The 27,726-nt window shown below is 33.6% G+C and overlaps 1 protein-coding gene across 3 annotated transcripts; it reads left to right on the top strand.

The window, feature by feature from the left end:
• On the top strand, positions 1–27,545 carry PSIP1 (PC4 and SRSF1 interacting protein 1). Of its 3 annotated transcripts, none has more exons than XM_074197544.1 (16): positions 1–124; positions 359–529; positions 3,330–3,406; positions 12,430–12,568; positions 13,351–13,455; positions 14,563–14,625; positions 18,001–18,103; positions 19,535–19,610; positions 21,522–21,750; positions 22,711–22,829; positions 24,242–24,297; positions 24,710–24,780; positions 24,918–25,019; positions 25,115–25,328; positions 25,708–25,819; positions 26,087–27,545. In XM_074197544.1, the coding sequence occupies exons 2-16, from the start codon at positions 458–460 to the stop codon at positions 26,145–26,147; spliced, it is 1,599 nt and encodes a 532-aa protein (XP_074053645.1). In that variant the 5' UTR covers positions 1–124; positions 359–457; the 3' UTR covers positions 26,148–27,545. The 3 variants fall into 3 exon arrangements, with proteins under 3 accessions (XP_074053645.1, XP_074053647.1, XP_074053646.1); XM_074197545.1 differs by lacking the exon at positions 1–124 and adding an exon at positions 198–272; XM_074197546.1 differs by lacking the exons at positions 24,242–24,297; positions 24,710–24,780; positions 24,918–25,019; ... (1 more) ...; positions 25,708–25,819; positions 26,087–27,545 and adding an exon at positions 23,449–23,864.
• The last annotated feature ends 181 nt before the right edge of the window (positions 27,546–27,726 follow it).

Genomic DNA, 27,726 nt, shown 5'->3' with positions numbered 1-27,726 from the left:
CAGTTGCGTCTCGGGGGCCGAGGGAGCAGGCGCGGGCTGCGGCAGCTGGTGGCGCAGCTTCCCCCCGCGTGGGAGCCGACGCCGAGGAGGCGGTAACCGCAGCGGCGGCGCGAGGCCCGGGCAGGTGAGGGCGGCGGCGGCGCGGCCGTGTGCGGAGGCCCGGCCGCGGGTGCGGGGAGCCGGAGGCGGCGGGCGGCCATCGCGGGCTCCGCCTTCGCCCGTTTCCCGCCGCCGCCGCTCCCCGGGCCCGGCCCGGCCCCCGCGGCCCGGAGGTGGGGCCCCGGGGGCGGGGGGCGGGGAGGGAGCGGGCGGCCCCCCGCGGCGCCCCCTCGTAACCGCTCTTTCCGTCCCCTCGCAGGCGCATCCGGAGGCCCAGCCCGACGCTCCCCGCCCTCGCCGCGCCTCGTCACCGCCGCCTGTGGCCGGGGCCGGGACCCCCCACCTCCGCGGCCCCGACATGACTCGCGACTTCAAGCCGGGAGACCTGATCTTCGCCAAGATGAAAGGTTACCCCCACTGGCCCGCCCGCGTAAGTGCCCGCCCGCCGGGCCGGGGAGGGCCGCGCGCCCGTGCCAGCCTGCCCCTTCTGCCCGCTCCAGCTTTTGTGCCTGCGCACGCGGGGCGCTGGATTTACATGGCTTTTCCCTCTAGAAACTGCATATTCCGTCTTTTTTTTCCTCTCTTTAGTGAGGAGCATCCAAAAATAAGAGGATTGCTTAGCTCACTCCCCAAGATGCTTAGCTTTTTCTTATGCTATGCTTTAATGTCACACTTTTCCCACATTATATTCAGTTCTGGAAATTTTACAGAAAACATACTTGTACCAGACACTTAGTACTGTAAACTTTGAATAAAGGAAACGATTTTTCTTTGCCTAAGGATATTTAGTTTTCAAAACAAATTGGATGGGTTTTTCATGCCCTTCCCCAAACCCCAAGTGCTCACACCACTTTAATACATCGGGCTTTCCATTAGACTTTTTTTGATTTTGTAGCAATAGTCTTGAACAGAAAAGTGATGTTTTTAAGCTTCTCGGTGGAATGAAGTTCATAAAAACGTCTATTTTGTTTATTTCTACAGCTGATTTTTATTTTAGCAAGCTGCTGAAAGATGGGTTTTTAAAAAATGCTTCCTATTTTAACATAATTTTGAATGAAAAAATGCTAGACAACCTCCCATTGTGAAAGTAATAGAGTTCACAACCAATTTTATATATTTGTGAAGGACGAAGGAAGGGGGGGGGGTCCATCCAGACTTGTAAAATCATTTATGGTAAGAACACATTCCAAAGCAAATCTACAGTTTTAGACTCAGAATTACCTGCAGATCACACAGCTGTCAAAGGCATGATGCTAAAAGTTATTTATCTGTTGAACAAAAAGATATTAAAAAGACTATACTTAGAGGATTTTTTCTTTTTCTCCGGGAGTATTTATTGAAGTGTTTTTTTTTCTTGAAATGAGCTACACTTATGCTGTGAACTATATTTTCTGTGAATATAGTTGCATGTTGACTCTTAATTGGAATATGAATACCTGGAAACCAGGGACAAAGTTTTGAACCTTTCTTGGTATCTCCAGTGTTTAACACTGCCCAGAACATAGTGCTTAATGACTGACATAAGAGCCCTTTGCACTTTTCAATTGAAAAAGTACTTTGTTATGAAGAGTGATTGATTCCTTTAAGTTATTTCTCTTATCTGGTAGCTTGGATTTTTTTACATAGCCTTCAATAATAGTACCATTTATGAAGCACTTTAATGTTTGTAAAGTTCTTTAAGGATGTATTATATCATTTGATCTCACTATGCCAGGTGAGGAAATGGGGCACGCAGAGCATAAATAACTTGCTCAGCTGGTGTTTGAGACAGTATTTGAAGTTAGGTCTTTTTTCTTTTAACTCCTAAGTTCAGTATTTTATCCACAGCTGTTAAGGTAAGATTGCTTGCTCTCAGTCACATAGTTGCTAATCTTAGAAGCAGGATTTGAACTTGGGTCTTCCTGATTCAAATTCCAGCTCTATGCACACCCAAAAAATAGTTTCTATCCTAGTTCTGTACCTATTTTGGAAGACAAAAATGCTGTTACAAAGCATCGATAGGCAGCGCATGCACACACACAACATCCAAATCAACTGGAAGCCAGTAAGATCAGGATAATAGTTTCTGCTAAATCAATTTTTGATTTCTTATACAATTTTTAATCTCTTTCAATTAAAGGTGTATTCCAGGAGTGATATCTGACTCTTTAGCACCTCTTACAGATTGTAAATTATAAATGATTATGAATTGGTTAAAGTTGTTGCAAGGTTTCTGAACCTTGATGCACATAGCATAGAACTTGGTACATGTTTATAGATACCATGTGCAGTTTGTGGATCCTTTTGAGATTGTTAAGAGGACCCTTTCTGTGTGTGTGTGTGTGTGTGTGTGTGTGTGTGTGTGTGTGTGTGTGTATGTGTATGTGTATGGGGGGGGGTATTGGTTTTTAACCTAGACCTGAGATTTCATTGATTTCATACTCCCTCTACAGAACCACAAGTCCCAGATAACTCATAATCTTAACAAGTAGCCTAAGGCACTGAGATGAAATAATTTACTTGAGGTCTCATAACCTTTATGTGTAATTGTTTCTAATTCCTGTATCTAAGGCTGTTTATTATCTATACCACCTTGCCTACTTTGAAGTATTGTGAATCCTTTTTGTTTTTGGTTTTTGCGAGGTAATGGGGTTAAGTGATTTCCCCAAGCTCACACAGAAGGTAATTGTTAAGTGTCTGAGGCTGAGTTTGAACTCAGGTCCTCCTTCTTTTTGAATCATTTATTATATAATTATAGTTTGGCTCTTTTTTTGCTTAATCAGAAGGTTTTTTGAGTCTGTATTTTCCAAAATCCAAAATAAAAACAAAAAACAACCAAACCCCAGTATGATCTCACTGGTTAACTCTGTGCTAACTCTTAACCAGAAGGCATATCTTTGTTCACCAAGGGTACATTTAAGACTTTTTCATATCTATTTCAAAAAGAACTGTTTGTGCATTGTAAGTAAATTTGGATGGGTATGTGTATGGGGATATTTTTTTAATAGTGTCATATGTCAATGCATATATATATATATATACACACACACAGAATTTAGTAATAACACTTTAGGAGTTTGTTTTTAGTATTTTTGATGCTTTTTTTAAGTTTTATTTTTTGTCACAAATAGTAGTGAGAAATATATGTATTGTATGGCTTTGTTCCAGTTGTTGATCTTTTCTGAATGATCTCATGCTAACACAGGTTAAAATGTAAAGAGTGTGATTTTCTTAAATCTTTTTTCTTTTAGGTAGATGAAGTTCCTGATGGAGCTGTAAAGCCACCTACAAATAAACTACCCATTTTCTTTTTTGGAACTCATGAGACGTAAGTTCTGTAGATTAAAATTTGAACAATTACTTAGCAAGACTGAAATAGACAACTAAGGAGGAAATATATAATCAGTATAAAACAATAAAAATTTACTGTTGAATGGTGGAAACATTTCAGATTTTCCCTATGATTCTGTTGATTACAAGTTTAAAAATATTGTGCATATCAGGTGAGAGTGATAGTCTTTAGTTTTGATTTAATAGCTAACTTTGCCAGAGAGAAGTAGAATTTCTCTTGTGTTTCATGATCACATGATTGTTTTTCCAACTAGTTTGGTAATTTTTTCTGTGCTGTAAAACTCAGAGACTTAGTCCCTCTGTATATATTGCAAAGTGGGATGGGGAAGAAGGGCTTTCAACCTTCAGTTGGACTAGCCAGCATGTCTGTGGTTGTTCAGGTGAATGACCTAGGAACATTGTGGAATGCTTCTACTTTACTTGGATCATTGCATTTTGCTGTCCCTTTCTAAGAGCCCTACCATCTAATGTTGTTGGCCCTTTTCCATTGTTCTTGCTGCCATAGTAACTATTGGGCTTTTTACACTTGGGACTTGGACTAGGGGCTATTAATAACATTTCAACTATTTGTTGTTTTTAATCTTACCTCTATGAAACAGTAATACACATTAGGATTAACAGTTAGGATTACTTAGATTTTTTTTATGCCTGATTATTTGTAATTCTTTATTTAGAACATTTTTCCAAATGAAAAGTACTATCAGAAAATACTTGAGCAATCATTTTACAATACTGAGAGAGGTTAAAAAAATTTAAATGACAGGAAAGTGTGTTCAAAATATACAAGTATACCAAGTGATAGCATTTGGTACATCTAAAGTAAACTTTCGGCAGATTGAATTTGGTTTAAATAGTTGATGTGTCAAGTCAAATCACATTTTGCCCAGCTCTTTAAATTTGTTCTGCAAATTACCTACTCTGATTTAATGCTCTAGTTTCCCTGAAGGTTATTGGAATGTCTCGATGTTGGGCTAGCTAATCTTTTGACTATCTTTATCCTTTGACTCTTAGGGTCACAAAACAACCACCACAAAAGTGTTCCTTTCATTAAGTATCAATTAAGAATCATAATGAGTTTCTGGATCTTAGGGAAAAAAGTAAAATGAAAAGTTAAAAGGAAATTTATTCAGATGTGTTTGCTTAAAGAGTGGAGGAGAAAAACAAAAGTTATTAATTTTACAATTGTGTATTTTCATGAGCCTGTTAATAGAATTTTTTCAGGAATTTTAACCAGAATATAATTCATCATGCCATGTACTTAAGTAGCTGATATTTAGATATATTTTTGAAATGCAAATAGGTAAAGCTTGAACATAGTTTGGGAATAAAGATATAAAAACAATTGTCACTCTCAAAACATTTATAATTCTGTTCATTGTTCCTCTGAATTGTCATCAGTTAAATTTGACTCTCTTTATGGTCTTTGTTGTATGGAGATAGATCTCAGAAGATAAATTTTTCAGTTGTATTCCAAAGTGAATTGAGATTTTTATCAGTAAAGGTGATCATATTTAGAAGTAGTTGTAATACAATCAGGTATGGTAAATCTTTGAAAGTTTAGTACTATTTATCTTCAGTTCTGTCCTGTTGTCTTAATTTTTGTCTATACATCAAAAAATGTATAGAGACCTAAAAATGTGTCCCATAGTTTACTTCAGTTTTAGAACTAGTTGCATTAGTGTAAAAAAGTATTGTATGAGAAGTCAAAGGGTTCAGATTTTGAATTCTGACTTTGTCATCTCTAGTTCAAGTCAGTTCACTTTGATGGACTATACATTTTTAAAGTAACTGATTCAGAATGAAGGACTTGAGCTAGATGGACTTATAAGATGACTCCTTTCAAATTCAACATCTAGTTGTAAGAACTAAATAAGTACTTCTGTAATTTTATTTGGGGTCTGGACTTGTGATTTCCACAACATGGATAGTTCCTATTGGAGAAATTCTTTACAAATGTAGGCTCTGCAATGATTATATAATACATAGTGTTTTACTCTGGTCACTGAGAGGTTAAAGAATTCTGAACAGTTACATAATGTTTCAGAGATGAAACATGAACCAAGGTCTTCTTGACCAAGGCCAGATTATTATGTCATTCTGATATATATCATCTTTGGGATAAGACTTGAAAAAGTTAAAGATCCTAGTAGCCTTTTTTTTTTTAAAGCATTTTCTATTTCTAGTATTTATTATTTTGGCAATCTTAACATGGCATAAATAAATGCCTCCTTATTTTAGGAAGAAACATTTTTGGGTATGGATTACCTATCTTTTTAGCTATTTGGTTTTCTGTTTTGTTCATAAGTGATTTTATTCTTGGAAGAATCAGTATAAAGGAAAGTGAACAAATTAATTGCCTTAATGATTGGGAGTTTTAGAAGTGATTTCCTAGCTTAAGAAAGAAATAAAACAGGAAAAAACTTTTGAAGTCCACCTGATCTAAATGAATTTGTAGTCCTGTAGAAGAAATTGTTATATTTAGGTATTTAGAGTTATAGGTATTATATCTGAGGATGACCAGGGAATTTTTTTCGTGGCATTATTACAAGAGCATACTACCAGTTAACTTGGCTATAAAGAACCATTGACCTTTCCATTGTTATTTTTCAGTTAGGTTGATAACTGTGGGGTGTTTTTGTTTGTTTCTTAGGTTTTTGCAAGGCAAATGGGGTTAAGTGGCTTGCCCAAGGCCACTTATTAAGTGTCTTAGACTTGGATTTGAACCTAGGTACTCCTGACTCCAGGGCTTGTGCTTTATCCACTGTGCCACCTAGCCGCCCCCAGCAGTGGTTTTCCAAGTGTTGACTGCCAGGATGATTGAGGGTTTTTTTGATGGGGGGGCAATTTTTTGATTTTGATGATAGCAATAGTTTAAGAGAGATCATTTGATTTGCTCATATGGCAAGTACACTGACACTGAACTGAACTCTCATGGCTAATTTGATTATCCCAGTAAGAAAGGAATAGTAAGCCTTAATTCTAAAATAAAATTTTATTAAAATTAATTTAACCAATTTGTGGTCCCACTTTATGGTCTATTTGGCAGTTGGTGAATGTCTTTAATTCTTCCTTTTGTCTACAATATCTACTGACTCTTATTCCCCCTAAGAATTCTAATCACAAGCAATTCCATTGTGTTAGATAAATTTGGCAATATTTAGTGTTTATTCATGTTCACTAGTTCTGTCACAAATTCAGTAATTTGAGGTTCACTGCCACAAAACATAGTAAAATTTTTACTTTGTAAAAATTTTTATTTAAGGCAATGAGAGTTAAGAGTGACTTGCCCAAGGTCACACAGCTAGGCAACAGGTTCTCCTGACTCCAGGGCCTGTGCTCTATCCCACTGCACCACCTAGCTGCCCTATATTTACATTTAAATTTATTTCAACGTTAAGAATCATAATTGTGTAGACAGTTCTTTTATGATCCTCATTGAGATTTTTTTCCTCATGCTAACATTTTTCTTAAGAAATTCATTTTTTTGATATCTGTATTATTTTGAGAGGATCAATCCCGTTTTCTTAATGCCATAGTGATACTTGATTATTGTAATGTACCTGATTAAAGTGTAAGCTCATTAAACTGCACACTTTTTGTTACTAGGGATTATTTTCTTTGTATTGTCTCCAACAGTTAGTGTTTGCCTCACTGGGTGTTTAATAAATGCTTATTGATCATTTCCCTGTTGTTGGATATAAATTCTAGCTTTTTTATTCTTGTAACTGTAGTTCTTGTTTCAATTTTTAACTCTTGTTTCAATTTTTAAGGTTATTTTACTTTTTCATTTACATTCAAAGATAGTTCTCAGTAGGCTTTTGAGTAGTTTTTCTACCTCCCTCCTTCCCTCCCCTCTCCCCATGATACAGCAGATAATCTGATATAGGTTCTACATGTACAATCATATGTAACATTTATATGTATTAGTAATGTATGAAGAATCTTGGGTTTTTTGGCTTTTTTTTTTTTAGGTTTTTTGCAAGGCAAATGGGGTTAAGTGGCTTGCCCAAGCCACACAGCTAGGTAATTATTATGTGTCTGAGACCGTATTTGAACCCAGGTATTCCTGACTCCTGGGCCGGTGGTCTATACACTGTGCCACCTAGCCGCCTCCTTGGTTTATTTATTTTTTCCTTTTTTTTTTAGGTTTTTTTGCAAGGCAAATGGGGTTAAGTGGCTTGCCCAAGGCCACACAGTTAGGTAATTATTATGTGTCTGAGACCAGATTTGAACCCAGGTACTCCTGACTCCAAGGCTGGTGCTTTATCCACTACGCCACCTAGCTGCCCCCCCTTGGTTTATTTCTGATAACAATTTACTGGTCTAAAGAGAATACTTTGGTAACATTTCCTGTATGTGCACTTTTCAAAAAAAAATCTGATTATTTTTTGAGCTTTTTAAAAATTAAGGGTCAATTACTTTATAATTTTGATAAAAGTAGTCATAAAATGTACTTTCTGGTATCATAGACATAGGAAATCAAAGCTGATTTGTAAAGGTGCTACATTTCAGAATGCTGTAAGAATCTCAATGTTTTTCCCATCTCGGGATTTAAGGAATTCTAGTTGTGAATTTGTCAAGCTGTGGTTCAATAATGAAGTTTACCTTGCACATAAGAACTTGTTTATTTAGGTGTACAAAAAGAAAAAAGTTGAGGCAATTTCATGTCTCTCAACTTCTTTAGAAGCACATCAGAAATACATTGGGCAAGCCACTTAACCCCATTGCCTTGAAAAAAATCTATAAATAAAATGTTTTTTTTAAAATACATTACAGAATGCTCCAATTGTATTGCTTACTTCCACCTGTGAATATTGGCTTTTTTGTTTTTTTGAATTAACAGAATTATAAGGTAGCTCCTTAACAATCCCTGACTGCCCCCCTCCAATCCCTTTAATTCAAGTGTGGTAAAGAACAATTCACCATTCCATTGTCAACATTCAGTTACATGAATTAGCAGTGTTCTTCAAAGTGATTGACTACCAGAACTGTTGAGGGCTTTATATTTCATTCGATGATTAGGGGTAGAGCAGGGTTGGGGTGGGTGTTAGTGTTTGATTTTGATGATAACAATGGTTCTTGGGGCACCTAGAAGCACTGGTTTGGCAAATCACTTAACTCCACTCCTTAGCAAAAACTAAATGAAAAAATTGAACTTCATTTTTCAGTGTAATTTTATTTGTAATCCTTTTTAAAAATTTTATTCATTTTGAAAAGAGGTCTATAAGGCTTCACCAGTATGTCAAAGGGAAGGGTACATGCCCCAAAAAGTATCCAGTTTTAGTTCTCACTAAAGTGCAATAGGATTCAACTTTATTCTTTTTGGCTTGAATGTTTCCCTGATAGTGTAGCTTTATCCTGAAATTATTAATTTAAGTAGTTTTGCAAGGCAAATGGGGTTAAGTGGCTTGCCCCAAGGCCACAAAGCTAGGTAATTTTTAAGTGCCTGAGAGCGGATTTGAACCCAGGTATTCCTGACTCCAGGGCTGGTGCTTTATCCACTGTGCCACCTAGCTACCCCCCCATTATATCTTTATTACTATAGCAATTTGTGTTCGTTGGAGAATTCATGCAATATTATTTTAACAGAATGAAGAAATAATTGCTTATATAGAATTAAGGAAAATAAAAGATTGGGGGTTTTTTTGTCCTTCATTATTGAAGATTAAGGCATCAGGAGAAATGATGCCATGACAAGCATATGAATTGGAGTGAAGGGGAGCTGTGTTAAGTCATGAGCCTCACTTTCTCCTCCAGTCATCTAAGATCCAGTGGCCAGCTATGAATCAGGACAACTGGAGATGGCCCTGATGGCTGGGCAGTAAGGGTCAAGTGACTCGCCCAAGGTCACATAGCTAGTAAATGTCTGAGGTTGGATTTGAACTCCAGTCCTCTTGACTTCAAGGCCAGTACTCTATCCACTGCACCACTTAGCTGCCCTTATTAGTGAAAGTGCATTGTTGTAAGTAATCAATATTTGAGTAATAGTTTTTGAATACTTCAGTAGTTCATAGAGGTTCCCAAAAAATGGAACAGAATTGTGTTTTAAGATGTTCACAAATTGATCACAAATCTCTCTAAATTAGAAAGTTACGGTCATGTTTTTATCTCTTGTGGGAGCTGGTAATACCAAAAACAGAGGGAGTCAGTCCCAAATTTTCGCTACTGAGAAGATAAACCAATCCAATAATTTGATTGATATTACAACTCCAGGGTGCAACCCATCCAAAGCTGCTTATTCTCTGCTACTTAGTCATATCCTCCAGAAAATATGCCATAGTAGGCAGATTTGTGCTCAGTATGCTGGGGACCTTTTTCTAGAATTTGAATGAATGACTCTAGAACCTATGGGTTCCAATTCTCAAATGCGCAGATTGGGGTTTATTTTTTTTTTGGCATATTAAAATGTTGGTCTCTACCCTGTTTTAACATGTCATTAAACTCTGCTTTGTAATAAAGGACAGTTAAGCATAATTGACAGATAAGTATTACACTGTATATTTACACTGTGTTCTTTGCCCAAACTCCTTTCCCAAGAGGGAAGGATGTATTACATCCATTGTTTCCTGCAACCATGATTGCTCTTTGTAATTAATCTGAATTCAGCTGCTGTTATTGTAGACGTAATAAGTGGTTATTCATTTCAATGTCTGTATTCTCCGGATTGTTCTCTCCCCCTCTATATCACCTCATACAGGCCTAACCTTGTTTTTTTAAAATTCCTCATTCACTTCTTAAAGCACAATAATAAACCACATTTACATATCTGAAGTTTGTTCATCTATTTCCTGGTCTGTGGCCATAAACTGTCTTTACATTTTCTAGCCCAGAAAATGCTGCTTTGAGTATTTTGATGTGTGTATATAGGACATGTCCAGTACTCAAAGAAATGAATTGGAGGATAGAACCAGTTACTGCTTATTTTTCAGACTAGTTGGAACAAATCACATTATGTAAACTGATGATGTGGGCCTTTTCTGTTTTGCTGAAATTATTTTTTAGGGTTTTTTATTTACAAGGCAAATGGGGTCAAGTGGCTTGCCCAAGGCCACACAGCTAGGTGTCTGAGGTGGGATTTGAATTGGGGCGCTCCTGACTACAAAGCTGGTGCTTTATCCACTGTGCCACCTAGCCGCCCCTGTTTTGCTGAAATTTAGAATTTTAACCCTGTTCATATGTAACAACAATAATACTGGGGGCAGTATTCTATGATTTTAGGCATATAACATAGGTTAGGTTTAGAACTTGAACTCAGAAACCATCTGGTTTAAACCTCTAATTTTATAATTGAGGAAGCTAAAGCATAAAAGAAATAATTTTTCTCAAGGTCACACAAAGGTGTAGTAAGTGACAATACTCAACTCAGATTCCTGACACCAAATCCGTACCTGCTTTCTATGCTATCACACCAATTATTGTCTTGTTCAGTTATTAGAACTATATTTCTATCTATTCAGATGAAATTTCATACTAAAATATATTTTAATTGTTTTCCTTTTGTAAAAATACTATGGAATAAGTTGTAATTATAAAATTACTTTTAAGAATGCCACAATCTTTTCAAAATCAATTAAAAGAAATAGTTTTGATAAAGCAATGCTTAAGGGATCTTAATTTATTTTTATTGAAAAATTTTTGAGTTTTACAACCCCCCCCCCCCCCCGGAAAGCAGTCTGTCAGTCTTTACTTTGTTTCCATGTTGTACATTGATCCAAATTGAGTGTGATGGGAGAGAAATCATATCCTTAAGGAAGAGACAAGAAGTCTAAGAGTTAACAAGGTCAGACAATAAGATCTGTTTTTTTTCCCCTAAATTAAAGGGAATAGTCCTTGAACTTTGTTCAAATTCCACTGCTCTTTATCTGGATACAGATGGTATTCTCCATTGCAGACAGCCCCAAATTGTCCGATTGTTGCACTGATGGAATTAGCAAGTACCCGAGTTCAAATTCAGTCTCACACTTAATGATTACCTAGCTGAGTGGCCTTGGGTAAGCCACAACCCCATTTGCCTTGCAGAAACCTAAATATATATATATGTGTATATATATATATATATATATATATATATATATGTATATAGGAAAGCATTGTTGTACTTTGAAGGGTAGACTTTAGCCTATCCGTTTAATATTTAATATTCTGCCAAACATACCCTTTTTTGTAAACTAGTATTGTGTAATAATTGTGTGTAAGGAAGAAAAGAACAGTAAAGTTTTCAATTGTGATATTTATATTTGTCCCTCATAAAAGCACTACTAATGAAATAAAAAGATTACTTAAAAATGCATAGTAGGTAACATGTCTGCACTGATACAGACCAGCAATCTTCTTTATGATTGTGAGTTTTCTAATCTTGTGGGATCTGGTACTTTGATAACTGTTTATTGTAAAGGAAAGAATTTTTATGTCAGACAGAATTGAGATTTTTAAAATTTTAGTCTTTGATTTCATAGGATCGTATCTTAATTTTGTTTTAATATTTAAAATCTGATATGGTTATCTAAATTTAAAAGTTGATTTTTCTGATGAAATATGTGAACATGCTTGTAAAGTATTTTCTTGATTACACTGGCTAAAGTGAACTATGCGTTTGAAAGAATTTTGGGCATTAGAACTGGTTTTTTTGAGTGGTCATTTAGTAAGTCCCATGTATCTGCTGTATTTTTTTTTATCTTAATGTGACATTTTAGCAGAAGTAATGAAGTTCCAAATGACAAATGAATGAAATAATAAAACTTGAATCTTCCCAGGATTTAGTTCTTTGTTGTATGGGAAGAGATTTAAGAGGAAGATTTAAACACTTCAGTAAACAAATGCAATGATTGTAGAAAAATTTCAGTAATTCAGACTAGGATGAACAAGTCATAGAGAATTAATTTAACTAACTATATAGTTAGACTGTAGGAATTAAGTATAATTAAAGTCAGCAGTTATTCATTTTTAGTCAAATAGTAGTCATTTACATAAAATGTGACATCTCTTGTTCATATTTCACAGTGCTTTTTTGGGACCAAAGGATATATTTCCTTACTCAGAAAATAAAGATAAATATGGCAAGCCTAATAAAAGAAAAGGCTTTAATGAAGGATTATGGGAAATAGACAATAACCCCAAAGTGAAGTTTTCTAGTCAACAGGTAAGTAATGGTTACTTTAAAATTTAGTTTTATTAGAATATTTTATCCATCCCAGGGAAATCTGTGGGTTATGCAGTTTATGATTTATTGAGCACATTTAAACTTTTAGGCAACTTAAATTTCCTAATTTTAAGTATATTGTGGAGTTTTCTTATAATTTCTGAATTGATTGTCTTTGCTGCTTTTATGCAGAACTGATGTTTGCTTTTGACCTAAATATTTTGGTATAAGGAATTAGGATTTTGCCTTTGTGTTTAATGTAGTGAGACTTTGCCTAATTGTTAAAAGCTTCAATACCTTCTCAAAATCCTAAACTTATTACAAGTTCATCTCCTAGTGTTACCTCATTATGTCCACCTCCTGGTCGACTCTAAAGAAAGTTGTCCTTTCTAGCCGTTTATGGAGGTTTACAATAAACAATAAATAATTTATTAGGTTTACACATCTTAGAAGGTCTTTAAGGTGGCACACTTTTTGCTCTTAAATGCAATCTTGTATAACTACTAACCTCTGTCTTGTTTAGAATGTGAGGATTGGGTTATTTTGTCTAATCCACCTCTACCACACAAAAAAAAATCATATTGTATGTAATAAAGTTTGAAGAAATAAAAGTTAATAAAATTGAAGGTGCAATAACCCTTAGCCTCTATCAAGGAAATAGAGATCAAAATGTGTGTGAATTAATTGCTTGATGTATACTGGAAATTAATGTAATTGCCAAACCTGAATGAAAACCAAGGAGAAATTCATTTTGTACAATGAAACACTTCAATTTATTACAGGCATCTACGAAACAGTCAAATGCGTCTTCTGATGTTGAGACTGAAGAAAAAGAAATTAGTGCTTCAAAAGACGACACTGATCACGAAGAAAAAGCCAGTAATGAAGTATGTCTAACAAGTCTTTTTTTTTTAATTTGTTTTTGAGAATTTGATGGTAGCAAAGTAATGTTTGCAATAGACAGTAGTGCTTAAGGAAGATTTTGACATTGGAAAGACCTTCAGAAGCTAACCAGCCCAACCTATATTTGTAAAAGACTACCCCCAACATGCCCAGCACCTTCTCAGATTATCCATTCTACTTGAGGATGGTTTTAATTATGATTCTTCAGTCAAAAGTGTTATAAGGATTTTGAGAGAGAGTATATTTGTGTGTGTGTGTGTGTGTGTGTGTGTATTTAGAGAGAGAGTATTTAGTTGTCCACTACATCACTATAACTTGAATATTTGATGTTTATGTTGCACTAATGGGAACCCTCTGTCCTTTTTGGAAATCAACTAGAGTTGAATCACATCTTACAAAATAGATGTGATATTGAGAAATTAAGTGAAATTAACAGAAATTGAATAATTTTATTGATGAATATTTTAGTAACTGTAAAAAAGTGAATACAACTAATTTTTTTAAATCAAATCATCCTGTGCCAAAACAGTTACCTGTTAAAAATCAAAAAGTTGATTTCAATTATATAATAGAATGTAAAAATACATTAATAAAAAAGTCAGATTTCTAAATATGCTAAATTTAGAGCAGGAAAGAAACCTTAAAAAGTTTTAAATCCACTCTCATTTTTTCACATTGAAAAAATTGAGACTCAGGCAACAGTAATGGAGGGTGGTGAGTATGATTTTGCTGAGCTGTCACTTTAAGAGTGATTTAATTTACAAAAATGTCATTTATAAAATTGTCTTTGAAAGAAAAGAAATTAGGGGATGATTATTTTAAATTTTCATCACCTCTGGCCATTTGAGATACATGAGGGTGAAAATTTTATAACCTGAAATAATACAAGAATTAGTAAGCAAAAAATATGACATTAGATGGAAATTTTAAATTTCTACTATCTACTATCCAAGCACTTAAAATTAAAATTTTGGGTGCTGGTTTACATAATAATTGTAAAGGTTTTAATGTTTGCAATTTAGAAAGTTTAAAAACACTTACCAGGTCTCAATTTTACTTAATGAATCTTTTACTTAATGATTCTTTTTTAGGATGTGACTAAAACAATGGACATAACCACTCCTAAGGCTGCTAGAAGAGGAAGAAAGAGAAAGGTAATATCATTGGATGGATGAAAGGATGGAGTAGATTTTTAAATAATATTGGGAGGGAACATTGATTTAATTTCAGTTTTGGATTCAGCTTCTAACTTTTCCTTCAAACTTGATTTTGCAGGGGCCAGTTGTGTAGTCTCATATTATCCAGATTCATTTCTCCTGCTCAATTTTTTGGCTATTCTTTGTACCTCCAACTCACAGTGGACAGGGTAGGGAAAGGAGGTAAAACCTAACAGTTTTATCACTTGTTTTTCAGTCCATTCAACTGTTTTAGGGTGTCCACTTAGAAAATAGAATGTTGTTGTATTTTAGACACTGCCTGAAATGACATTTTGGGATCATCTTTGAATTTCAGTTATCCAAGTTGTTTCTGCCTCCTAGTACATGGATATTTGACAGCTGGCTGTACTTAAAGTAATCGGAGGTATTTGAACAGCTTTTTATAATTTTAGAACTAATTATATCACATCTGTTTCTGTGAACCCTATAATGTATGTGAAGATTTTTATGATCCATATGGTTACAATCACCTTTCTCAAGATTTATGGCTTTATTACAATTAATCAAGCCATTTGTGCAGTCAGATTTCTATTTTAATGCTTTCTAGTTTCATAGTTATATGTTAGCAGGTTGAACTAAATCAACAACTTGGTTCATAAGAAGAAATGGCTTAATTTTCACTATACTCTGTGAAACCAAAAGTAATTTTGTGCATTTGTGAATTTTTTTGATGTCTGATTTGTTAAATGTGCTGAGAATAAAAGAAAATCCAAATGTGAATGTTGGAATCAATTGATTAAATGAATATTCAAGTACTCACCTACATTCATTATATTTCAAAGGGGGGAACTCAGTGGAATTGGACACAATCTTGGGGAGCCTATAATGAAGCAATAAAGTAACTGTCATAATATTTTTGCAATAGCATTCAAAAAGTAAAGAGCACATCTTGTGTTCTAATATACTATTTTGATGCCAGGAGTATGAATTTTCTTTTCAGTGATAAAATTTTCAATATCAGTGAAATCAGCTAAAAGGAGATTACACAAGTTTCTTTTGGTCCAGTTTTGTATTAGTAACATCAAAATACATGGATTTACATTTATATATTTACACATTTATATTTTATAATCCTGCACATTATGGCTTCTGTAAAACAGCGTGGGAAGTGCAGTTTATGATGTATCTTCACAGATGTTGGCCAGATACCCGAATCTTTTGAAACATTTTTCAGTTCAATTCTAATTTTTTCTAAAAAGAGCAATCCAAAGAATCACCTTAGATCTCAGACATATCCCAAGTGATATATACATATACCAACCAGACATGACAGTAGTCAAAGTTCGCTGCTAGAAAAACTTAAAATTCTTTCTTGCGTACACCCGTGCTATTAAAAATTCTTTCTTGCGTACACCCGTGCTATTATGAGCTTTCTTTTTCCTGCTAAACACGAATGAAATTTTTAAAGAATTTTAAGTAGGATTGCTTTTTTTTTTAACTAATCCATGGAGACAATGTGACAGTGGATACAGTTGACCAAAACTTAACAAAGTTGAAGCAGTTTCCCCAGCTGTGTCCTCTATACCATTGAAATTACATATAAAAAACACATGGCACAATGTAGACATTTTATAGACTTAAAGTTCAAACATAATAAAGGTTATAAAAGCACTTTAAATACTATTACCATACCATAAAATGATGCTTTCATTTTGACGTTATTTTATTAGATCATAAGAAAGTTGTGGTTTAACAATCATGAGAAGGCTAGAAGTTGTTCTGAACTACTTAGATAAAGCATTCCTGAAAAAATTCCTTAACAGAGATGCTTGATTTGAGTTCTCAAACTTGATAAGCCTTTGATAACCTTATTGCTACTTTGTATACAAAGAACAGATTAACTGGCCTTTAAAAATGGGAATGAAGTTCTGGGGATAGAATTAATCTACAGGGAAGAGGACTCTTTAGTTGGAGATTTTATAACCAGTTTTTCTTAGTGATATTAGTCTAACTTTCTGAGAAATTTACTTCGTAAACTGAAACTTTTTAAAGCTTTGGAATGGTTGGCTCTCCTATATCAAAAGTTCTGTATTTCTGATGTTTCAAAATATAATCGGTTATTGCCATTTCTTTTTGGCATGCTATATTCAAAAATACAGGATAGCTTTTTTTGGAGGTGAAAGGAGAGAGAGAGAGTGTGTGTGTGTGTGTGTGTGTGTGTGTGTTTATGTGTATAAAGGGTAAGACTGCATTAGCAATCTTCTGCTTGATAAACCTTTATGCCCATACCTCCAATAACATAGTATTGTGACAAAACTTATTTTGAGGCATAGTCTATAGCAATACAAAATATTACTCTGTTAAGGCTGCCTAATTTAACATTTAGGGGAGGAACTGATGAATTAGCTTTTTTATATTTGAGAAAATGGCTGTAAAAGGCTGTATAATGATAGTCTTAGAACTTAATAACTTGACTTAGTTCTTCAGAAGCTTTAAAGGATTTTTAAAGAGGCTAGGAATTTTTGAATTTTGTTTTTATTGTGAAAGGATCATTTTCAGGTAACTATTATTATCCTAACATTTTCTTTTAAAAATTTTTTTAAAATTTATTCTTTTACCATGATTGCATGTAAAACACTTTTCAACATTTCATTTAACTCTATACATTCATTTCACTGTTATATCAGTGGAATATTACTTTGTTGACTGGACTGAAATGAAAGCAAGTGTCTAGTGAATTCATACCTCCTTTCCCTACTCTTATCTGCCCCACTTTGTATTGGAGGCTCTTATCAGTTATTAATCACAGAAAATCTAACCAGGTTCTTACAAGGAAAAGGTTAGAAGCCATAGATCCTTTTTCAGATGTCATTTGTTTCCAAATCCAACTGTATTAAACACGGTTTAGAAGAATTTAGATCTTTTATCTTGGATATAACTAATTAGGTGACAGATTGCTTACCAACAGATTTATTCTTTCCCTATATTAATCAAGTTCATAAAGGTCTATTTTAGTAGCCTTTAAAAAGTTTGTCTTTTTGCTTTGAATATTTGGTTGAATATTTCTCCATAAAAATTAAGGGTCTTTGCTTCTTTAAAGGGAACCTTGATTATGTATACTGTAATTCTCCAAAAACCGATGAAAACCAAGATGTTTGTGTAATATTTTGGTTAAAGCAGATCTACTATACTGCTATCTCACAATAGGGTATAAAAATTTGTGCAGAAGCCAAGCCATAGTTATATTTAAATTACTATAAGCAACATAAGAAGAAATACTTTATATTTTGTGTATATCATACTTATGGCCTAAGCTTTTTAAGCCTTCTTTTGGGGAATAAAATCCAACTCTGCTAATCTTTTGTGATCCAGGCAGAGAAGCAAGTAGAAACCGAGGAGGTAGGAATAGTGACTGCAGCAACAACAGCAACATCAGTTTCTCCAAAAGTGAGTCCTAAAAGAGGAAGACCATCAGGTAGGTTTAGTTAATACTTGACAGCCTTGTTTGTGTTCACTACCTGAATCCCGTTGGTAGAGCTATAGTTAAAAGCATTTTAAACATGAAAAAAAAAACATTATTCTTAATTAGTAAAAATAATGAGGGGATAGTGAGGGTAATTAGAAATAAGTTTCATTCTGTATCTGGTAATTGATGAAACTATGGAACTTCCAAATGTAGTCTTGTTTTGCAAGGCAAATGGGGTTAAGTGGCTTGCCCAAGGCCACACAGCTAGGTAATTAGTAAGTGTCTGAGGCCGAATTTGAACCCAGGTACTCCTGACTCCAGGGCCAGTGCTTATTCACTGCGCCACCTAACCGTCCCTCAATTTACTTTTGAAGCTGTTTCATTATAATCCTTGGTAATATTAACCTTTTTACTATAAATGAAATAATTGTAATATTAATAAACAAGCCACTTGAAAATTACTAAAACATAGTTCTTGTTAACATTAAATGATGTTTTGCCTTCATTCAATTCATGAGCTTGTCATGGCATCACTTTTGTTACAGTCTCCTTTGAGAATGAAGAACAAATAACATCAAGTAGCCTAATGTGTGTAGTATATAAAAATATATGAAAGTATATATAATATATAAAAATATAAAAGAAATATGGTGAGAATACTTAAACTACCAAAATTAAGTAAATTTCAACATTTGATTCAAATAAAAATGATCTACATATATTACTACAAGGATAAAGTGTGTGTGTATATTGTACATACATACACACACACACACACACACACACACACACAAAGTACATGTTCTAGAGATTGGTAATCATTCCTAAATATTGGACCAGGTAGACATTGTTGCTTAGCTAAAGCTTGATAGAATACATATGTAATTGGCATAAAAATACTGATCAGAAATGTGAAGATCCAAATTGAGTAAGAATTTACATCACTGTTACTAAGCAAAATATTGTCTACTCACTTGTAAAGGTCCTCGCCCTCTTCGTTTAAAAAAAAAATCCTTTAACATCTTTCTTTTTTTTCCCCCTTCAATTTTTGATGCGGTACTTGCATAATTTTTAAATCTTTTACCTGAAAGAGAAAAATGATACAATAGCCACTTAAGGTTTTTTTTAGTTTCACTTTCATACGTTTCATCTCCAGAAGGCATTAAATTTTAGTGCCTATGAAAAACTAATGGTCCTAATAGAAGTAGTAAAGTAGAAATTCTTATTTAAAAAATTATTTGCTTACATTGTTCAAAAGTCTCCTTTTGTTAGGACAAATTATAAGGAAATAATTCTTTTTGACTATCCTCCAATAATATTCCATAATGACTAAAACAACCAACTACAGCATTGTGCTTTTTCATTTAGAAGAGTTAAAAAATAAGAAAGAATTAAAACTTATGATCTTGAGCTAACCTAGTCTTTTTATGTGAATGTTAGCTACAGAAGTAAAAGTTCCAAAACCAAGAGGGAGGCCCAAAATGGTGAAACCGCCTTGTCCTTCAGACAATGACAAGTGAGTTTATTTTGAACATTATTGATGTAATATATATTTTTTAGAAATTGAATATACTTGTTTTTTAGTTTCTTCTCGTTCTCACAAGTGATTGTTATCTTGAGAAATTAAATAGCTAACAAAATTCCCTTGAACATCTAATCCAGATATTCACTGTTCTAAAATCTTGTGCTTTGGGGAAGAATAACAATTGCTGAAAGCAATTTTGAAAATCTGTTGTGCTTTCAATTTGTTATGTATTATTATACTCTTAGGCCTTGATCCAAATTTGACCTTAGGTACTTACTGAAGTCGTAAGTATTAAACTTTGGAATGCAGAAGCATAGTATGAATAAAATACAAAAAGCATAGTGTTATTTCTGGTAGATTTTTTTAAAAAAATATTGAGCAGGAAAGTTTTTACATAAAAAAAGTAAGTAAAACAAAAAACTAGCTTTATTTGTATAGCACCTACAATGCAACAGATTCTGTGCTTATCAGATCCCTATAACAAACCTGTAAAATAGATGCTGTTATCATTACTTTTATTCTACTCCAGGGTCAAGAAACTAATAATTATCTAAGGCTTCATTTAAACCCAGATCTTCCTGACTGTGATGTTCCATATATTGTGTTACCTAGGTGTTCATTTTCTTTAAAAAAATTTTCAATATTGGCATAATAGGAAATCTACTGAATTATATTAGAATAGTCCAAAAATATCAATTTAACCATATAGTGTATTATAAATTGAGATCAAATTAAAATCAGTAATGTTAAGTTCCTATTTTTAGTATTTGAGTAGATCATATACATTATTGCTCAACTATAGAAAATATATAGAATATTATGGAAAAATTAATGAGTATTGTTTCTCCAATTCTTTGATCTTACACATTTCAGAGTAGGAATTTAATAGTCCATTTCTTTATATTCTAGTTTCAACTTAAGAATTTAAAGTCAAATCAGTTAATTATGTATATATGAAGTCTTTCTCACTTTGTTATGTAGGTAGCTAACCACAAGTTATGCAGGACAAAGATTTTTTAAAAAAAAGTTTTATATTGTACCTTGAAATTAAACGTTAGAGCAAATTCTGCCAAAATCTGACTAACGTATGAAGATGTAATTATTATGTTATGTATTCATAAACTAAAATATACACATAAGTAGAATAATGTAATTAGACAATAGAAATGAAGTTTGGAGTTACCTTATTTGGTTGGGGTATGTGTGTGTGTATGTGTATGTGTATATATAACGATATATATATATATATATATCTTTGTTATTCAGGTTTTGGTAGCAATATCTAAATGCTTCTGAATCATAAATAAGATACTGGAACCTAATTTCAAACAAATTGGGTTGGCCCAATGTGGTTGGGCAGATACTACAATTTTTTATTTTCAAATGCAGAATCTAAAACACATTTGATACCTAAAAAAATTTAAGGCAGTGGGATTAAGTGACTTGCCCAACATCACACAGCTAGGTGTCTGAGGTTGGATTTGAACTCAGGTACTCCTGACTCCCATCTAGCCATCCCTTTGGTACTACAGAAGTTGTTATATAAATTTTATTTTTGCAAATATTAATACTACCTAATTATCAGTCTTGTCTTTTGTAATTTGTTGGGCATGGTACACTTCAGCTCACAAATTCATTTAGCGCTATTATTTGTATGACAATCTGAATGTAATTTATTTGCCACCTGACTGCTTGGTAGCAGTTTAACTGTAGATCCTAAGAAGCTAAAACTCCAGTTTGACTTTTCCCCAAGCAGTTCACTCTTTTACTTGGACTTGAATGCAAGGAAAACTGCATTTTTGAGTGGAAGAGCCCATTGAAAAAGATGCTTAGAAAGGTTAGGTGATCAAGATGATTGTTAACACTGACTTTGCAGCAGCTAATTTTGTAATATTAATACAGTGTTACTGAAGAGGATAAAAGTAAAAAAAAAGGTCAAGAGGAGAAACAACCGAAGAAGCAGTTAAAAAAAGAGGAAGAGGTCCAGAAGGAAGAAGATAAACCAAGGAAAGAGCCAGACAAAAAGGAAGGGAAGAAGGAAGTTGAGCCAAAAAGGAAAGCTACAACAAAAGCTGGTTTTGCATCAACCTCTGATTCAGAAGAGGAAGGTGAAGATCAAGAAGGTGAAAAGGTAGACTTTTAAAAAAAAAATATTTGCCTCCTAACTGCCCTTCCTTCTTCAACTGAATGTTGAAGCAAACTTGTTTTACTTGTTCTCATTTGAAACTTGTGATTGTTACACTAATTTTTTTTTGTTTTTAAAACTATTTGTAGGGGCAGCTATAATATATTTAACTGTGTCCATCTTCTACATTTGGGTTTGAGGGTTTACTGATACCCATAGTAGATTTAGAACAGGGGTCAAAAAAAAAGCTTTTTTCTAAATGTTGGGTTGCAGGGGGGATGAGGGGAGTACACGTGTGTACACCTGTACACGAGGTAATTCCCTACCAATGAGAAGAGATCCAGTAGTTTTAAAAAATTGACTCTTTGGGAGAAAAGACTTATCCAGACTTTGTCTGAAGAACTAGATCTATTGAGGGGAAAGATTTTAAATGCTACTAAAATAAAAATTGAGAGCCTTTCAGATTTGTTATAGGCCAGTGGTAGTTGGTGAATTGAATTTCTAATTAATGGAAATTATTTGATGATTCCACTTTATAGATGAAAAAGTATTTTCCACCAGGAGTCCAGCACACTATTCATCAATATTCACTGGCCTAGTTTGCAAACTTATTGTCTACCATTACAAAAATACTTGAATAATTTTGCAAATGGAAGGGAAGACTTTTTAAAATAGACTTTTCTGATATGGACAGCATTAGTTGCAATAATGTCTTGTCATCAAATCTATCATTTTGGGGTGAATTTTTACTTTATATGTAACTATTAGTCCAAACCAAAATTTTCCTAGATGGTTTTATCATCATACTTGTTTCTAACGATTGGTAATAAAGGGACATGTGAACATTTATATATAATTATACTTAAAAATATATGACTATTCATAGTTTTATTTGTGTTTAAGATGGTGGAGACAAATTATTATAGTAACTTGAAATATTTCATTTTAATTTTCAAAATTAAACAGAAGAGAAAAGGAGGAAGAAATTTTCAGACTGCTCATAGAAGAAATATAATAAAAGGTCAACATGAAAAAGAAGCAGCAGACAGAAAACGCAAGCAAGAAGAGCAAATGGAAGCTGAACCGTAAGTGTTATATTTTAAACTTTTGCTAGTAGGAATTTTCCTCCTCCATATACTCCTTTCTTTTTCTTCACTGTTTGTGCCTATTCAAAATAGGGAGATAGGATTCAATGAATTATTGACCTATCAACTTTTGTTTGACTATAATGTATAGTGCAATAGGAGCATCTTGTTTTCACTATCTCTCACCATCCTATTGGCACTTGGGCTATTGGAAATCTTTTGAGCTCAGTAATTCATTCACAGTGGGATTCTAACAGTAATAATTGAAATAATCCTCCAACAGTTATGGTATTGAAGTTAAATCTTCACTATAGAAATTTACCATTAATGGAAATGGTGTATATTTATTTCTCAGGAGTTTTTTCTATTCCTTTCCTATTTCTTTCCTATTTCTAAAATAGCCCCTTAGTCCCATTTAGCAAAAGCAAATTTTCTCACTATCATTTTGGCTTTTTTAAATGTTCTCTCAATAACAGTGTCTTAATTCTCATGTGGCTTTTTTTTTAAAATCATGAAATAATTTTATAAATAGCTTCTTGTTTCTGTTGTAAAGCATTTCAGATGGGGAGGAAATTTTAATGCATTCTGCAAAATAAAGTTTATTGTATTGTATTCCCAGCCAAACAGCTTGTAATCTACAGTAAAAAAAATTTGGGGGCTCAAACCATTAATCCAGTTTCTACAAAGAGAATGCAAGTGGAGCACAGGAGATGAAGATCTTAAGACACTCAGATGACTGGATGGAAGAATTTTGTTCCAGATTGCTAATTAAAAAAAGTCGAGAACTTGCTTAATGGGTTTTACTATTTTGTTGAATTAAAATTGTCACAGTTTTTCTTAGGGTATATTACACTACACATTAAGGAGAACTTAGGTATTGAACTGACATAACCAGCTTTAGTACCCCTGAATGTTTCTTTTCTGTTGAAATTTTTTAGTTTGTTAGCAGTTGTGCTTTATCCTGAGATAAAGATAGATTTGTATAATGATAATGTTCAAGTACATTTTAAAATAAAGATATTTTTAAAAGCTGTTTATAGATATCTCTTTGTTCTTGTGTATTTTAATTGGCTTATAATATTGACTGAATTTCAAGGTACTGGATTTTTAGTGAAATATACATGTAAAACTGAGCAACTAAACATCAATATTCAGTTGATTTTTCCAATTTTGTATAATTGTTATATCAAATTACGGAGAATTTTCCCTTCATATAAATTTTATCTGATTAGAATACATTAGATATGAGTAATCTCATCTCAAGAATATTAAATATTATGAATACAGATTTGGTAGAAAATGGAAGATTTGATGGTCGATTTCCTGAAAATAGGTTTTTATTTAAAGTTTAAAAACCTCTGGGGTGTGTGTGTGTTACAAAGTTGTAAAATATTTCTGTTAACATTTGATAGGCAGAATAAGGATGAAAGCAAGAAGCCAGAAGTTAAGAAAGTGGAGAAGAAACGAGGTTAGTAGCCTCATAATAATGCTTATTATTTATAAGATATGTATTACCTGAAGACGTGCAAAACCTTTTGTTATGCTTTGTGTGCTTTATGGGGGATTTGTGAATCTTACATATTCCCTGGCTCTTAACTCAAAGTTGGACACAATCACAGAAGCTAACATTATAAGCTGCTTCTTAGTGGAAGCAGACACTACTCATTTTCAATGTGATTGGCAAATAGTTTTTGTGATTTATTTATGGGTTAATTTGGAGAGATTTCAGAAGATTTTTGCTACAAGACCAAAGCCAACTATGAGAACTGATTTCCTTTCCGTTATTAAGACTAATTCCTAACTTTTAAATCTTTTTAGATTAGGTAGATTTTGATGAAAGTTCAGATGTTCATTCACCTTATTTTCTAAATATTTAATAGAAACATCAATGGATTCCCGACTTCAAAGGATACATGCAGAAATTAAAAACTCCCTCAAAATTGATAATCTTGTAAGTTTACATAGTATGAACATTTCCTGTTTGAAGGCTAGCTTAAAATGACTTGATTTAGTCAGATAACAGATTAACTGAAATTTTCCATGTTCAGGGAGAAACTCAATGCTAAAACTTTTCTCTTGTTAAAAAAGGATGTAAACAGATGTATTGAGGCCCTTGATGAGCTTGCATCACTTCAGGTCACCATGCAACAAGCACAGAAACACACAGAGATGATTACAACCTTAAAGAAAGTAAGAAGTTGGCCTTTTTTTCCTTGAGTTTAGCTATTAATTATATTTTGAACAATAGATCAATGCAATTACTAACATTTCTTTGTCCTTTCCAGATAAGGCGTTTTAAAGTTAGTCAGGTTATTATGGAAAAGTCTACCATGCTATACAACAAGTTTAAGAACATGTTTTTAGTTGGTGAAGGAGATTCTGTTATTACACAAGTGCTGAATAAATCACTTGCTGAACAAAGACAACATGAGGAAGCCAATAAAACAAAAGAACAGGGAAAGAAAGGTCCAAGTAAAAAGCTAGAAAAGGAACAAACAGGTATGTAGTTATTCCTTATAATCTCTGCTGCACATAACTGATACTTAACTGTTCAGTAAAGCTAAATTAGAGACGAGGAAAAAGTGGATTAACTGAGGTTACAGGTTACTACTTAAAATGATTTAATGGGATACTTGTAGGATGGAGGTTTGTTAATAGTATTGTCCCCTATTAACACAGCTGTTTCTTAGTCTCTTTGATTTGTGCAGCAACCAAAAAAGGGGCGGGGTTGGGAGGGTTTAGTTTGGCTACAGGGGACTACTTGGAGAATATACCTGTAGAAAGCAATTTTGGTGGGCAAGAAATAAGTATAGGCTATTAAGAATAATCTAATGATTGAATTATGATAATGTAACTTTAAGGTATTTTATTTCAAAAGGTTCAAAAACATTGAATGGTGGATCTGATGCTCAAGATAGTACCCAGCCACAGCACAATGGAGAAAGCAATGAGGAAAGTAAAGATAGGCATGAAACCAGCATGAAGAAAAAGTGAGGATTGTTTATCATGTATTCTTTTTTTTGTTGTGGCTATTTATTGCTCAAAATGTAGTTGAGTTTTTTACTGTGAAAGAGACCAACTTTTGTGAGCTATATTTTCTTCCACAGAATCTTTTCCTCAAAAACAACAAGGGCAAAACTAGCTTTGATAATTGAATGCCAGTGTCTGTGGTTTTTTTTTAAAAAAGTTAAAAATGTTGGTGTTCTCTTGTGATTCTTAGGAGTATTCACTGATCTTTGTTTTCCCCCCATTTCTAGAACATCCATTGAAGAGAGGGAGACTGAAAAAATTCCAAAGGACTCAACAGTAGAAAACTAATTTTGAAGAGAATTGTCGCATTTTTTCATTTAAAAATTTTACTGCTGAAAGTTTTAAATAATTTTTATAAGCATAGGTTTGATGTTTAATAAACTTAGTTTTAAGGGGAAACATTCCCTTTATATCTTCGTTTTAAAAGTAAACATTCTTGCTGATTGTATTTGTGCAGTATTAACCGCTATATACACAGTAAAAGTGTGTTGTCTTTGGGGGAGAAAGATCCATTTAGGAGAAACTGCTTTTATTTTTTAAGAGTTAATAGTTGTAGTATATTTTTTGATTATTGTATGTGTAGTTAAATGGTGGTTGAGAGTTACTTTTTTTAACTGCCACCTGTATAAACCCTTCCCATGTCCCTAAATACCGTGGTATTTTTTTGTGCATAGTTTTTACAAATCTTGTATTTACTGAATTGTCTTTTCACTGTTTGTGGTTTTTGTAGAAGTTAAGCATTTTTATAGTAGATAAAACGTTACTTCTGTATAAGAATACTCATTCACCCCCTTTTATAGAAATTAATCTTTTGAACGCCATTTGCCAGGTTTTCCTGCTTTGAAACAATCTAAGTTTTGATGCCTTTATTTTTTTATTTTTAAGCAGTTGGGTAACCCAGATGGCAATTTGGGAAGTAGTAACTTTTTTAACAGGCAAAAATCACGTGTTTCTTTTTTTGTAGTAGTTGGGCATAGCTTTATAAATAAAGCTGGATAGGATAAATAGGGTTATTAATTACCCTGTAAGAAAGCAACTAGAAAGCTAATGGTGGTTACTGGGAACAGTCAAATATTATGGAATGCTTGTCAGTAAATTACCTGATCCATTCAGTAGGTAGACTGGAAGCACTTAATGACAACAGAGTGCTACCTTATGGAACAAAGTAGTCTGATATGAAGTGTTCCAGATTTAAGTAATTAACAATTTTCAAAAGACAAAATTTGAACACAAACTCAAGTTAACATGTAAATATGCCCCCTAAAATAAAAAATTTAAAGGCACTTAGTGTTGTACAAGAGTGAATGAGGAGAAATTACTGCTAAAGTATGAAGCATACATAATATTAGTCCACTAGTTTAAGCAATACTTACAGATACAATGTTTTAGGTTATACACTTTGACTTACATATTTCAGGATTTTTCAAATACTTAAAGCATGTCAAATTTATTTGTAGATGTTTCCACAATTTGGAGCTTGAATAAACTGGTTAAACTAAATTTAAATGAAGTACTTTTAAGAGGCAAAAAGGTATCAGAATGTATCATCTATTGCGTTGTTGGAATTCTACATATGCCAGTAATATTAGTTTGCTCCTAATTTAAAAATCAGATTTACTGTAGTTAATCTAAAGTGTCAATGTAAAACTTTAACCAATTTTGATTAAAGAATTTTGTGAATCTCAACCAGTATGTTGTTTGATCAAGATTATGTAACATTTATTTTTCTGTGATAATCTATTTCCCCCTACCAGGAAAGCTAAACTAAATATAATCTGACAGAACTAGAAAGCTATTGTTGAATGAATATTTACTTTTGGACACTCCTGTTGCATCTTGACTAAATGACATAAGGTTTACAAAAAAA

This window comes from Macrotis lagotis, chromosome 8 (assembly GCF_037893015.1).
Source record: "Macrotis lagotis isolate mMagLag1 chromosome 8, bilby.v1.9.chrom.fasta, whole genome shotgun sequence".
In the NCBI taxonomy this organism is placed as follows: domain Eukaryota; kingdom Metazoa; phylum Chordata; class Mammalia; order Peramelemorphia; family Peramelidae; genus Macrotis; species Macrotis lagotis.
This window is presented reverse-complemented; position numbering and strand designations above follow the sequence as displayed.